Below are 15,458 nucleotides of genomic sequence, written 5' to 3'. Positions count from 1 at the left end.
TTAATAATAGTAAAAAAACCCCCAGTGGTAAAACAGCAACATAAGGGGATTTTTATGCAGGTATCTTTGACTAAGTTGTCTCTACTTCCTTTATGCCCCAAAGTATGTTCCAAAAAGTAAATCTAAAAACAACAGTTACTCACAAACAAGTTATTCTAGAAAAAGGAAAAAAAAAATCACTGTTTCAAATGAAGGCTGAGTTACAAAACCTGGATAAAGTTAAAATATTACATTTAGTGCTTTCTAAAATGAGAAGAGTACAAAAAATTCCAGAAGACTTATATCTTACTTCTGAAAGGTTATGCAGCATGAACACAGGCCCCATTCCTTGGCCAAGCACTCCTTACCTGAATGCAGTTTTTTAAGTTGTCTTTTGTTGGCTTTTCTTCTGCAAGTTTTGTGGCAAACTTGAGCCCTCTTCCATACATTTTATTTACCAATGCATGCTTATAGGCAAAAGTCAAAACCTACAATGCAAATTTTAAAAAAACAAAGCAAATTAGTTATTTTAATATCTTACAAGGTTTAACAAGTGAGATCAAATTTTGTTCAGGTAGCAGAAGTGATGCAAAATAAAACATTTACACAAGATATTTGCAGTATAACAGATGAATCATAGTAGTAGTCATAAACATGAACTTCCTAGAGACTACTTCTGACTTCACAAACATATTTGACTTCAGAACTTATGTAACACAGATGTCACTATTTTAATTTTTTGTCACATTTCTAGCTTTTTTGGATTTTCAATCTCTACAGGCAACTGTAAGGCACATTAAAAAGATAATTAAAGAATCACCAACCAGGCAGGTATATTTTTGACCCAGAGAAGCAAAAACCAAATTGAGAATTTTAATTCCTAGGTAGTCACAAACTTACTGCAGAAACAAGTATGGATGTATACGGTGAATGATATATACAGACAAAGACAGAGAAATGTACATAATTATAAACAAGCAATGAAGACAGGTAAGCATGAAGACAAGCCTCAGGTTTTAGGTCAGCTCTTCACTATTGGTAACTTTTTAAGAAGTGATGATAAAAAAAGCTCCTTCTTGACAATATTCATTTCAAAAAAGCAGTCCTAACCAATGCAGTAGTTCATGTGAGCAAATGAATGTGTCTACCTAAGACCTAATAAATGTAGGTTCTTAACACCCGACCACTGACAGCATTCAGGGTGTTGCAAGATGGTTCAAACCATTTCACCAGTTGCAGCACTAAGAATTAGAGCAATCAAGACACTTTCATATAGTCCCTTTGGAACACTCACAGTAAACAAGATACTTTTTATTTTTACTGAAGAGTGACATAGCAGTATATTTGGTGAATATGGCGGTGTGTCTGTTGTTGGTAGTGTTTATGAAATCTTATTAGAGCTTGCTATTCATTTCCCCTCATTCACTACAACACTTTTCCTTTGCTCTGACTCCGCAATAAAGGTTGAAGATTTCCCACTTAAAATATCCCATCAAGAAAAGCTAACAGAAACCCTTCAAGGATGATCAGAAATACATTTTGCATTACAGAATAAAAATTAAGTATTTCTCAAGAATATAAACATTAAGGAACCAGAGATCTGAATCTTGCCAGGAGTGAAGAACCTGTCTAGTTTTAGCAGCCTGAATACTTCCACTTAATGTTAATGTTAATCACATGCACAAGTCTTTGCAGAATCAATAAATAGTTAAAATATAAAAAAGAAATAAACTTAATTATCAAGCAAGTCAAGGTGTAATTTTAAAGCTTCAAGACAACTATGCCAAAGTATTCAAGAGTTGCTCGTTCTTCTTCTGTCTTCAAATACTTATTTTGCTGTATTGAAATATTCACTTAAGCTGTTGTAGCTTACAAAACACACATATATGCAACAATGAGCATACAGCACCATTCACATATACAATTTTCCAAATACTGCTATTGGAAAAATACTCTGCATGCTGCATTCTCAATCCAATTATTTTGGATATTTTCCTAAAGCAAGACACATTAGCAAACATTTCTGAATAACTGCTCAGTGGATCTATTAGCAAACTTAGTTGGCTAGCTAAACTTAAAAAAAAAAATTTCTCTTCTGTAAAAGATGATAGAACCACAAAACAAAAAAAACAAACAAACAAAAAAATCAAATGAAAAATGCATTGGAGCTCTCAGCAAATATAACATTTCTGAGGCTAACCAGAAATAATGTCACTGCTCTATGAAGAAAGCTCTTACCTGACCCTGTAAGTTTTGAATGGTTATTGAACATCAGTGATAAAGGCAGGAGGAAAGCCACTTGACAGCATTTCTTTCGTAACAGGGCTTCCTAGAGTTTTTGTGGCAAGAAAACAAAGCATTTTACGAAATACCCTTGCTCTGGCTAAATAAAAGGTTGGGTATTTCTAAATGAGAAAAAGGTTCTCTGCTGAACCAAAGGATTTAAGACAATGCTCCAAGAGCTCCTAACATAATAATTTCTGTCTTAGTGTTCGGAAAAAAAACCCCAATCAACAATCAAAGTTCAGCAAAACTACTAAAAATTCATTAGCACTTCAGAAGTTATGAACAATGCATGAGTTGCTCTGAAAATCAGAATTTGTTTACAAACAAAAGATGTTAGATAAGAAATAGTACTTTACAATTTCTACATATATTGGCCAAATTAAGTCTTATAGATAAAATACTGCAAGCTTTATAAGATCACAGAAGTAAAAGTTATGATTCCTTGATATGTGTAAGGAAAACATAAATTGGAGTGCTATTAAGATATAACAGAGAAAACAGCTGCTATCTGAATGTATAAAACCATGAAAGAAACCTATTTTTAGTATCCAAAACCAAATTGTTAGATAACAGTAATGACTTTGAAGTATTTGATATTATTTCATAACTATATAATGAAATAATAAATTATATAATAAATATAATGAAGGCCAACTTTTGCATAAAAGCAATATGAGCCAGAAATTGTACTGAGAAAAGGCAATGCATGCTTCTAGGATACTGGGGGAAAAAATCACTGTTAAGATACTTTATTCCCCAACTAATGGCCTGGAATACTGCGTGTGCTAGGACACAGACCCATGAATGTGTTTGGTTGTCCACCTCCTAACTAGCCATTGGCTATAAAGATGCATATTTAGGACAGTAAAATGCTGAAATGATCTCTCTGAAGACATCTGGGGAGCTGAAGTATTTAAAAGCTAGAAAACACTCTTTAAAAAAGTATGGTTGAATCCAGCAATACTAAAATGCCTAATGAAACTTTCCTAGTATCCTAATGTTGTTACCTATGGAAACAGACTTGTATAATCAATTAATTAACCATTTAAAGAGCTGATTAAAATATTCCTACATTTATCTATAGTTAAAATACAAGGTTAAACAATACAATCTCTAGGTAATATACTCCAGCTATTTATAAGAACACTAAAGTTGTAATATTTACAATTCCCAACAAATGAGCTTTTACAGGTTCATATACATCTATAGTAATAAACTAGGCTTTCTTAGCTACGCTTGTTGATTCTTCTGTGCTCTACTAACTGCCCTATTATAAATAAAAACGACATCAATAAAAAAAATATTCATTTTCATGGAAGCAAGGGGCGTTAAAGGAATCAAATATCTAGCAACACATTTTTGGCAGTGACTGAATAATATCAGCTGGAAGAGACAGCTGCATCTGACAATATAAACTGTATCAGGAAAAACAATCCAGGTTAAAGATGTTTAAAAGATAAGATGGAAAGGTATAGGCCTTTTACTTGTTTTTAAACTTATTTTTAAGTGTGACTTTTTGTTTTTTTCCCACAGCCAATAAAGGTTGAGGGGCATTACATTCTACAGATTGGTCATTCCCAATAACAAACACACAAAATCCTACTACTCTTCTGTAGCAGTTGTGTTTAAAACAGGATTTTGGCCTAGAAAATTTAAAGCCATGTTCTAGGAAAATAAAGTGCTACCATAATCATGTTTGCATAATCTATCAAATACCTGCTGCATAAAGCTGTCTTAACTGGAGTTTATTTAAAATGCTTTTGTGTACACAGGGGACATAAATATTTTCTTTTGTGTTTAGTTTAAAATGAACGTTCAGATAATAGCTGAAAGTATGAACAAATGTGCTTACTATCACAATTAAAGTTACTTCCCTACATACTTGCTACAATATGGTGACAAGCAGGTTACTTCAGTGACAAACAGACAAGTCAAAGGAACTACCAAATGCCCTGTGGCGCCCGGGTGCTACATCTGCAGAGGAGAGATGAAACAAGGGACAGTACTTTATTTACTAGAAGGTGAGAAGAAACAGACAGAAAAGTGATGATGCTCCTGATTCCACTTTAACCTAAAAGAAAGCATGGTCTCTCTTGGTTTTCAAAAATTTACTTAGCCTTTTAATTACTGACAGCTGCATGAACTTTATAGGAAGCTTAGAGCTAAATGCACTTAGAGCAATGCTTCTATCTTAAATCATATCAATATATAATTCAATGATCAGTGCAGTACTTAAATGCCTGATTTCCATCCTTTCTCACCCAGATGTTCCATCTTTCGAGTGCCAGTATTACACAGCCATGTCTACATAAAAGTAGAGCTCCACATTTTCATCTCCAACACACTGCTTCAGAATAAGCTGGCTGTCTCTTGACAACTCTTCTTTGAAGGAATTTCACACAAGGTCTATCCCCTATCTGACTCGGCTGTTCCACTTTCAATCTGTGCTGGTTTAGGATGGGCTAATTAGTTTTCTTCACAGCAGCTGGTATGGGGCTTTGTTTTTGATTTGTACTGCAAAGAGTGTTGATAAGGCAGAAATCTTTTAGCTGTTGCTGAGCAGTGCTTGCAGAGTCCAGACCTTTTCTGCATCTCATCCCACTGCACTAGTGAGAAGCTGGTGGTGCACAAGGAGTTGGGAGCAGATACAGCTAGGACAGTGATGCCAACTGACCAAAGGGATATCCCACACCATATGGCACCATACTCAGCAAATAAAGCTGGGTAAGAAGGAGAAAAGGTGGAGGTTTAGAGTAATGGTGTTTATCTTCCCAAATCATGGCTGCATATGATGAAGCCTGGCTTTCCTGGAGATGGCTGAACACCTGCCAGCCCATGGGAAGTGGTGAATGAATTCCTTGATTAGTTTTGCTTGTGTGGAAGGCTTTTGTTTTACTGACTGTTTTTGCACCTTACAAGTAGCTCTGTAGGTCTCATAACAGTCAATCAGTTTAGATTTCAATTTGAGTAATAAAACTCAAAGTATGAAAAAGAAGACAAACCTACTACATAAACAGGATGGAAGTTATTTCCATATGAAATGCTAAAAAAATCTAGGTAAGTTTTGATCTTTTAGTACCAATTTAACAATACAGAAGAATCAATTTTCAGAGCAAAACTGGAATATATACTTTGACAAATCCATGGTTAAGACAGTCAAAGAGAGAGGTTCCTAATCCATAGAACTCAAATCAGAGTTACTTATTCAAGGCCCAAAGCACACAGCTCAGCAATGCTATCTGTCTTGAAATAAAAGCCAAAGAGTAAAACTCCCAACAAAATGTCTATATTGGAATTCTTCCACTGAAATTATTCCCATCAGCTTTAAAAAAAAAAAAAAAAAAAAAGAGCAGGAGACAAATAAACCAGGGGTTACTGTGCTGGAGCAAAGTACTGCATTTACAAACAGACAGCAAGAAAATCATGTGCCAAACAACGTGACTGAAGCACAAAATCTGCTACCACATGATATTATCGTCAGTTAATGATTAGAAGAGATACGCTGAAAAGATGTATGTGCACAAGGACATATACATTAAAGTAAGGAGGGTAAGCACCATCAACCTTCCTGACCAGGCCTCCACCAAAAGCACAAGTTCTTACAGGAAGTTTATCTACTGTGAAGGAAGTTAAATGCTTTACCTTGTTTGTTTTTCTCTACTTGTATAAGTTTTTCTTTTGTAACAATCTGAAGCACTTTGGTAATTTTACATAATTATCAACAAATACCCTGGTCACTTCATCTTCCACTAAAACCCAGCCATATGTGACAGTTAAGTTCAGAAACTAATTAACATCAATAGCTCAAAAGTTAAAAATACCAAGTCATAACCTCTCTAAATTAAAAGCTACATAATTAATCGCCTACAATGGATTTTTTTTCCCTTCTGAAATTGCTGCCTTGAACAAAGGAGAAAAAAAATTTAGACCTTGGGGTCAGGAATGCTGAAATTAGAGGGAAGTCTGTGCTAATAAATATGTTAGTGTAATTATTTCCAAGGGTTTCTTCCTTTACCTCTACAGACATTACTGACAGCAAAACACAAAACTTCTCTTGTCCATAGTGTGGAAGAGGCTACAGCATGCAGGACTGAACAGGGTGGGGTGCTGCACACCTCTGTGTGTACAGCTACAAGAGCGCAGAGGTTAATCGAAAATATTCCCTGGAAAGTACACAAAGAAGCAATTCAATAAAGGAAGCAGCTTTTTTGTGGAAATCTGGTACTGTCTTACACCCTTCCCTTAACTTCTACATTCACTTGAACAGGGATGGGCCTACCATGGATTTGACAGGCTTGACAAAATCTCTGTAGAAAAAGGTCATAAAGGAAGCACAAAGTACAGGCGGGACATCATGGCAAAGTAGAAGGGAGGAATGTACAAGGCTGTGCATACAAAGGCCGTGCATAATTCCAGAAGAAACCATCAGAAAACCCAACAAGCAAATGAAAAAAAAACCTGCTCTGGTCTCTTACCTTGCTGTCAGAAAGATCAGTCCATTTTGTTGTTTCCCAGAATGTCTCTGTCAAAGCTTCTGAGCAGCTTTCATGATCCTCATCTTTGCCTTCTGCATCACTGGAAGCAGCCCCTTCTTGGGTCTGTAGATGAAGAAGTTGGTCAGCCAGCGCACTTCCCTTTCGACAAAGTGCATCCACTAAAGTACTCTTCTGTTTTTCCATTTCACTAGGAAGAAAAAAAAAAAAAACAGTATGAAAAATACTTAGCATCTTTTGTGGATACCTCCTTAAGAACAGAAACAGTGCTAACTCAGTTCAAGCTCAAAAGTTCACAGTCCCACCCAAGGCTATTTACTATAAATTAAACTAACCATAAAAGATTACCCAAAGACACTATGCATTTAAAGATACTCAATCATTCTTCTAAGTATGAAATGCCTTAGATGACTTAAGGCAAGGGCAACTCAAGATTCTAAAAGTAAGTCAGCATCTAGAAATACAGCTTTATAGTTCCTGGCATTATAAACAGAGAGTTGAATCCACCACTAACATAAGCAGATATAATTCAGCTGACTTCAAAGGAATTGCATCCATTTAAAGCACCACTGAATTTGGTATTCAATTTCAGCTGTTATATTCAAAACACATGACCTAATGGATCAACTTACCAAGAAATGTCTAGAATTAAGTTTATTATGTCAAGGCTTTGCTTTTATATCAGCAACTCTAGAATTACACACAAATCTAGATTCAGGATAGCTAGAACAGACAGACTAGCTTCTCTATTGAAATCTGCTATTTTATAGATAATCCACAAGGATGCATCTCCCATTTTAAGGGCCTAATATTCACAGCTGCCATTCTTTTACTAAAACAGCACCATGCACAAATCCATCACTTATTCTCCAGACTAAGGTGTCACCTTCAAAATACTATTTTCCTAAGGATATACATACTCATAGTACAGAAGAGCAATCTAAAACTAAAGAAAAACAATGGGTCTCAAATACTCTGAAGCATGGCCATCACACTTTTTGAAACAAAATCTCTTGCAAGCAAACAGTTACTTCTGTGGCTGATATAAATTTTGTCTTCAAATACAGATGGGAAAGGTTGCAAAATATAAAGAAAAGGCAAGTAGCATTCAATAATACTCCAGTGGTCCCTCTGAGCTTAGACTAAGCTTGGTACAACAACTTAAAACCCCATTTTTCTGATACCTTTAAATCCTGAAAGAACCCTTCTTTATTTTATTGAATAAATAAAAAGTTGGAAGTTTCAGTGTCCCTGCATTCTGGAGATATAATAAGAGAACACAACAATTGTGTTGTCATATTTTAAATTGTGTGTACCACACAAAAATAATACAAGTTATCAAAAAAAGTTGCAGTCATTCCATTTCTTACATGCAGAGACAAAGTACATAGACTACAGAAATAGGATGCAAGAAAATTATTTACTGGGTAGGTACTTTTTTATAGTAGTTGCATCAGGTCTGGGATCAGTCTTCATGGCAAAATATACTGCTAATGCTGTTTGATCAATATGAGAGATTACTGTATTTGCAGCTTCAATGATTTCATCTAGCCTTTTCATTCGTTCCTAAAAGAAGAATATAAAGATGTTCAGCACCATAAAATCACTTCATTGTTGATTCTACTAACATTAGGGTGATTGCAAAGCTATGCAGAAATAACACTTGATCATTCAACATGTTACTTTCTCCATTTCGTTCAAATTTGGCTTAAAACACCCTGGAAAGTCTTCAAGATTTCCTGCGTACTTAGTCCATTTCACTGAAAACAAACTGTGAAATATAGTTGGAGATTGGAATATGCAAAATGCAGAGTTTACAGAAAGAAAATCACCTTTCAGTACAAATCAGTACTTCTGAATAATGTAGCAGTTATTAAATTCAGAAATTAATATAAAATCAGAATGAAATGAAAAATATTCAAGCTGGCAGCACATGCACAGAGGTGTTTGTCTTCAAGATATAATAAACACAGACAAACTGCTCTGTTGACAGTTCCCATTTTTGAGGACAACACTGAAAACCAGATTTAGCTGTGTCACTTTAGGGTGTTACTTTCCTCAGCTGTCTCAGTCATGCTGCTAGGAGAAATTACCAGTCCAGAAGAGAAACAGAATAGGATGTGTGTTTGTCTCAGTAAGCACCATTGAGAATAAAACTATTGTAGACTACATAAGTATGAAAACTTAAAATGTGCTTAACTGAACAAGGCATAACTTGATGAGCAAACACACTCTGGTGAGGCATATTTTCTTTTATTCTGCTGTGGAATTAAATAAATCACAGTCAAGGGTGGTACCTGTCACTCTAATTAGAAATTTCTGCTTTTTAATACTGTGTACTGTAACTTCAAGTTCAAATGTGCAAAAAGAAAGACTTAGTTGTTTAGGCTACATGGGTGTACTGAGACAAATCAAGTTTAGGAAGTGTTAAATAACCTTTTCAGAATCCAGCTGATGAAGTCTTGCAACGTACAGAGGAAGATGATTAGGAAATGCTTCTTTCAACTCACTATACATATCAGTCGTATCCAGCCTAGAAGAGAGGAGGATATAGCATGAAAGTATAGATTCTGAGTATTTCTGTGAACGTCAAGCTTGTGTAGTAATGACAGCAGACATACTTGGTCATCCACTGTATTTTTAGGTCTCTTAAAGCTTCAGCAAATTCTTCTTTTGCATCTTTTTCTTTTTCCTGTTCTTTTTCTTTCTCTTTGCTGCCATTTTTACTCTTTGATGGTGATGGTATCAGATGATAATGAACAGTAAGGACATCCTGGAGGTGGGAAAAGAGAAACACATTCAGAGGGATACAGTACACGTTTTTTTCATGTCATATGAAAGATAAATCATAGCCAGCATCTACTCTGAGCTACACATACAGTGAGTAAGGGTTCTGAGAGCAAAGATATTAGACAGTAAAAATTCAGGAACTGCTTTAAGTTTTTATTCTAAGCAATGCAAGGATGTAAATATTAGAACAGCACACTAGGCATAAGAAAAGAAAACCTAAAATTTAGCTAATTTGACATTTTTACATTCACATAATTTTACATAATATTAGTTAGGGAATAAGGTAGGTGTTTTTTTGTTTGTTTAGTTTATTAAAAAAATAACTTGCTTAAAAAGATAAGGGAAAAAAGAGATTCTATCCTACAAATCTGGCAATAAACAAATGAATAAAAATGGCTGAATTCTAAAAAACAGTACCACAGTAGGAAAAACATGAAACATGTCATAGGATATCTTTATTACTCCCAGGATACTATTTCTTCCATGTGCATACTGAATTAGCTGATGCATCCACAGTCAATTGATTTCCAGTTTGCTGCTGCAGACTGTCCAGTTTCACCTGAATCTCAATTCTAATTAAGTGTACACAACAGCAAGATTTTTTTTTTAAACCTTAAATGGTAGCATAGAAATATGACTATAGTTTGAGTTTATGCTACACTAGACAATAACCAGCAGGAGAGAACCAGTTACAGCTATTTAAAAGGAAAATCCTAACTCAGACCATGTTCTTGAAGTCCATTTCCTGACAATTTACATACAAGTTTGCAAATAAGGTAGCAACAGATTCCATCCACTGCTTCTAAAATATCAAAATGCAGGGTGAGGCCATTTGTTTGTTTTGGTTTTAATGTTGCAGTCTTTAAACAAGCCTCTCCCTAACCAGGGAGGGCAAATGTCCCATTACTTTACATACAGGATAATTCACAGAAAAGATAACATAAGTTTCAATCCTCCAGATACCACTACTCCAGATACCAGGTTGCAACATGGTGCAAAATATTGAGTTGCATGCTCAATTACTGTGGCAATTTAATTATTCCTAGCAATTATTCCAGAATACGTTTGTGAGAATGCGTCCCGTAAACCAGGTCAGTGTTGTGTAGTGAAATTAACCCTTGTGTATAAGATGGAGTTAAAGCTACTTAAATAGCAAGTAAAATGATGACAGAAACTGCAATAATGGACTTCAACACTACACTTCTGAAACATTCAAAAACCATGCTGCAGAAAAATTTTATTTGAACTCGCAGTTCAAACAGACCAGCATCTTGCTGTGGGTTACTGAATACAATACTGGGAAAAGTGACTTCAATAGTCCCTTAAAAAAAAATTTCCAGCTACTTAATATGGAATCATAGAATCACAACATGGACATTTGAATAATTTTTTTGAAAACTAGTTCAGATAACTAATCTGCATTAAAGTGTAGCTTTCACAGGAACTATCCTGCACCCATGCATTTCAAGTATGAAGTGCACAACCAGTCAATACACCTAAATGAGCCTCCAGCAAGACCTAGGCCAGAGCACAATGTAACAGGTCATGGAAATACGTACACACAGGAAAATACAGAGGTCAGGAACATGGCGTGGGGCTTACTAAGGTACTAAGAACAGTAGAAAGCAACAATACAGTTCACTAAAGCAAACCAAACATTTTAAGAAGTCTAAGAAGCAAGTTCAGCACAAAAATTTACAGTATGTTCTAAAACATGTTCTCCATTGAGACTAGTATTTTCCTAAAAAAGAAACCTGCCTAAGAAATATTCTTCCAAGAGTTGAGGACTTCCTTTTTCAAAGTCCATTTTCATTTCACTTGCCAGCATATTTCTGGAGTTATATATGTAGATGACCTCTGCATTCTCAAGCCTTGTCTATATAAGAAGGCTCTACAACTCTGGTTTGTTTCAAACCAAACATAACTGGATTAACAAAATCTCACTTACATGGATGAACACCTGCATTTTGAGAAACTAACCCTATGTAGCTAAACCATCAACAGTAAAATATCATCTCCCCATGATCTCACATAGGTACTTTTGGTCTCATGAGGTTCTGCAAGCCTTACAAGCTATGACCACTGAAAGGAAAACAATGAGCTTCAGGATCCAGGCACCCTCCTCTCGAAAGAGCTTACAGAGCAGACTTCTCTACAGACCTCAAAATTATTTCATGGGATAAATAAAGTTTAGGTTATTATCACATTTAACTAATTATTACAGGGCATTAAGAAGGATTGAAGGCTTATTTATGTTATCTGCAAACACTAGGATCACTTATGACACTTGGCAACTCCCTAGGTAGCAGAAGATCTCAGAATGGCACTGTCATTGCCATTACAGAAACATTCATCATTAGAGAATAAGGAGAACAAAGGCTGCTCTTCACAATTCAACTCCATTCTGTTTTCTTATTCAAATTTCTCTCTGACAGGAACAGAATTCCTAGAGTAGTGTACTGGATTTCGTTTTATATATACCTATAAAAAGATAGAGAGCTAAAGACAGAAAAAGACAGCAAGTGAGCATAATATCCACTGAAAAAATTACTTTAAGGAAACTTTCAAATTTATCCTCTAAAAAGACATGCAGCATTGAGAAACTGGGAAGCATACAAGATACACACTTTGGCCAGTGTACTCTGTGGAGACTCGTAAGCCTCACTGGGTTTACTTTTAACTGAACTACAACCTACACACATAAACAAGCACAGTGCCATCAAAACAGTCACCTCTTAAAAGAGCTGAATTAACAGTTAATTTGGCATCAAGATTTCAATTTAGATTTCTGTCTGGAGTTTTAACATCTAGTACTTTATATGTAAAACACATATAAAAGTATTATTATTTGTACTTCAAAGCATTCACAGCAGAGCTAACCACAGGATAAAAAGCTCCCTCTAGGAACACATTCCAGGTCTCATTTTCCATTTAATAAGTATCTTCATATTAATCCCTACTTGCACATACAGATGAATATACATATGGAATTTTAATCTGTCTTAAGATGTATGCAATTTGTGCAGCGTTGCTTATTTTTATGGCAACTCTCATTTAATGGAAAATTAATTAAGCTTCTTGGAGTCACCAGGCAGGCTTACACAAAATTGTATCAGACACACACTTCATCCCATTTTTGAAGGCCTGATGGTTAAACAGGGATAGTATCTTAATGCTCAAAGGAAGTCACCCTTCTACATTTGACTTCACAGTGGTATTTATTAGTGTTCCACTAGTACTTAGCAATATTTGCCTAATACATTTCTTACTTTAAACTGGAAGAAAGGATAGCAGAATAGGGAAAAAGGTGTAGAAACTTTCCACCCCTTGGCTAATTGTTACAAACTGCTGTTCAAAAGCTGCATTATGTAAACCAACAAAAAACATTCTTACAGACCTGAAAAAGTCAATTATATGTTTTTCATTCTAACTATGTTCTGTACAAAGCTTGAAGACAAGGAGAAAAAGTAATCAGATTGTAACTGTGTTACAAATGAAAACAAAGACACCTGTTTATTATGTGGCAAGAACCCCTTGACATTTTTGCACAGTATAAAAGAATTAACTATCTTTGGAAACCTAGGCTGCTATTTCCTGGCATAACCACAAACTGCTTTTATGCAAAACAGAGATGCAGTCAGGTGGATTGAAACCTGCTGATCATCGAGGTCCAGAAGGTGGTCAATGGCACACAGCTGGAGGTCAGTAACTAATTGTGTGCCCCAGGGGTCAAGTCTGGATTGAACCCTGTCTGATGTCATCATTAGTTACCTTGGATGATGGAGGCAGAAGGCATCCTCAGCACATTTGCTAGTGACACCAAACTGGGAGGAGTGGCTGAGATGCCAGGGAGTCTGCTGCCATCCAGAGGGACCTCAAAAGGCTGCAGAAATGGGCTCAACAGGAGCCTCATGAAGTTCAACAAAGATCAGTGCCAGAACTAGAAAAGAATAAATCCAGGCACACTACGTGCTGGGGGCCATCCAGTAGGAAAGCTGGCATCCTGCTGGACACCAGGCTGAATATGAATCAGCAGTGTGCCCTTTTGGCAAAGAGGGCCTGGAACTATCTTTGAAAAATATGAAAAATCTACACATACTTTTTTGACTGACTGCATCACTGAAGAAATATATAAACAAGTTTTCTGTGCTGGAAAACATCTTAACTGCATGTAAACTTATGACTGGCAGGGTAAATACCAAAATTTTTAAACTAGGAAGTTCTCTGAGTTGCATTCTCAGCAAAACGCATGAATTATTGGAGCTCTTACAGAACAATGCTCTGAAATACACTGTTTTATTTCACAGAATATGCCGAGTTGGAAAGGACTGAAGGATCATCAAGTCCAGCTTCTGGCCCTGCACAGCACTATCCCCAAGAGTCACACCACGTACCCAAGAGTATTGTCCAAACGTTTCTTGAACTTTGTCAGGCTGATGCTGTGACTTCTCTGGGGAGCCTGTTCCTATGCCCAACTACCCTGTGGGTAAAGAATCTTCTTCTAATATCCAACCTAAACCTCTCCTGACACAACTCCAGGCCACTTCAGGTCCTGGACACCACAGAGTAGAGACCAGTGCCTGGGGCTCCACTTCCCCTCATGAGGAAGTTGCAGACTGCAATGAGGTCTCCTCTCAGTCTCCTCCAGGCTGAACAGTCCAAGTGACCTCAGACACTCCTCATACAGCTTCCCCTCAAGGCCCTTCACAGTCTTCGCTACCCTCCCCTGGACACTAATAGTTTAATATCTTACTGACATTGTGGCACTCAAAACTGTACACAATATTCAAGGTGAGGCCACCCCAGTGCAGAGCAGGACAATCCCACTGGTGCTGCTGTGCCTGATATCCCCCAGGACACACTTGGCTCTCCTGGCTGCCAGGGCACTGCTGACTCACGTTCAACTTCCCGTCAACCAGGACACCCAGGTCCCTTTCCATAGCACTGCTTTCCAGCCTCCCATTTCCCAGTCTGTACTGTACATCCAGGGTTGCCCCAGCCCAGGTGTAGAATCCAGCACTTTCCCTTCCTGAATTTCATATGGGTTGTGATTGCCCAGCCCCCCTTTTGTCAAGGTCTCTGCCTGCCTTCAAGGGAGACAACAGCTCCTCCCAATTTAGTACTGTCTGCGGACTTGCTCAGTGTCCCTTCCAGTCCTGTGTCCAAGCCATTATGAAGATGCTGAAGATGGAGCCCTGAAGAAATCCACTAGTTTATCTGCTGCCAGTATACTGATGAGTAATAGATGGAAGTAACAAGGAGGACAACTTCTATTTTGGCTTGGGGGGGTTTTAGTGCTCAGATCTGAAAACAAATCTCTGTTCTAAAAGCAAAGAGGGGGAAAAAAACCACAAACCAACCAAAAAACTGCAATCTCTGGAATCTGTTTAATAGGTTTTGTTATTCAAATTATATTATTATTACAGTTTAATTCCCTTGTTAGAGATTCACTTAGTGAAGATCTTATACCCTATTTACCAGGAAGTCATGCATTCACATGGGATTTTAAATTATCTCTCTGAAAGCAATCTGCATGATTTTCAGGTATGAAAATAAAACTCAGCAACATACACTAAAATCCTTCTTGGAAAGCCTAATCTCACTCCTTCATGGTTATTACACCAAGATGAGAGTAAGTTAGCAGATTCAGGTTTCAGCTTACTATTCACAAAATAATGGAATATGACTATAAACTATGTTATTCATGGTTCTCAACAAAAATCCTGGCTAATCTGCACGTAACTCCAGAACACAGTACCTTGAAATCAACAGAAAGTAAATACCTTTACAACTTAAGAACAAGAAAAAACCCAGTAACCTTATGTAGGTAGTTTAGTGAAATATATTTTTGCATTTTTTTAAACAAACAGTTTTACACTGACTCCTGGTAAAATACTGTACTACCTGATG

At 36.6% G+C, this 15,458-nt stretch overlaps 1 protein-coding gene across 3 annotated transcripts in view; it reads right to left on the bottom strand.

The window, feature by feature from the left end:
• TPP2 (tripeptidyl peptidase 2) overlaps nt 1–15,458 on the bottom strand; it is a 50,248-nt gene that overhangs the window by 1,266 nt on the left and 33,524 nt on the right. For 2 of the 3 annotated variants that reach the window (XM_041478254.1, XM_041478255.1), the window contains 5 exons: nt 9,380–9,531; nt 9,195–9,291; nt 8,194–8,324; nt 6,741–6,948; nt 348–467 (listed from right to left, as the gene is read on the bottom strand). In XM_041478254.1, the coding sequence (XP_041334188.1) occupies nt 348–467; nt 6,741–6,948; nt 8,194–8,324; nt 9,195–9,291; nt 9,380–9,531 (708 nt within the window). Of the gene's footprint in view, nt 1–347; nt 468–6,740; nt 6,949–8,182; nt 8,325–9,194; nt 9,292–9,379; nt 9,532–15,458 lie in introns of those variants that run through there. The other variant, XM_041478256.1, reaches the window with a different exon arrangement.

Source organism: Pyrgilauda ruficollis, unplaced genomic scaffold, assembly GCF_017590135.1.
Source record: "Pyrgilauda ruficollis isolate IOZ18807 unplaced genomic scaffold, ASM1759013v1 scaffold44, whole genome shotgun sequence".
NCBI lineage: Eukaryota > Metazoa > Chordata > Aves > Passeriformes > Passeridae > Pyrgilauda > Pyrgilauda ruficollis.
This window is presented reverse-complemented; position numbering and strand designations above follow the sequence as displayed.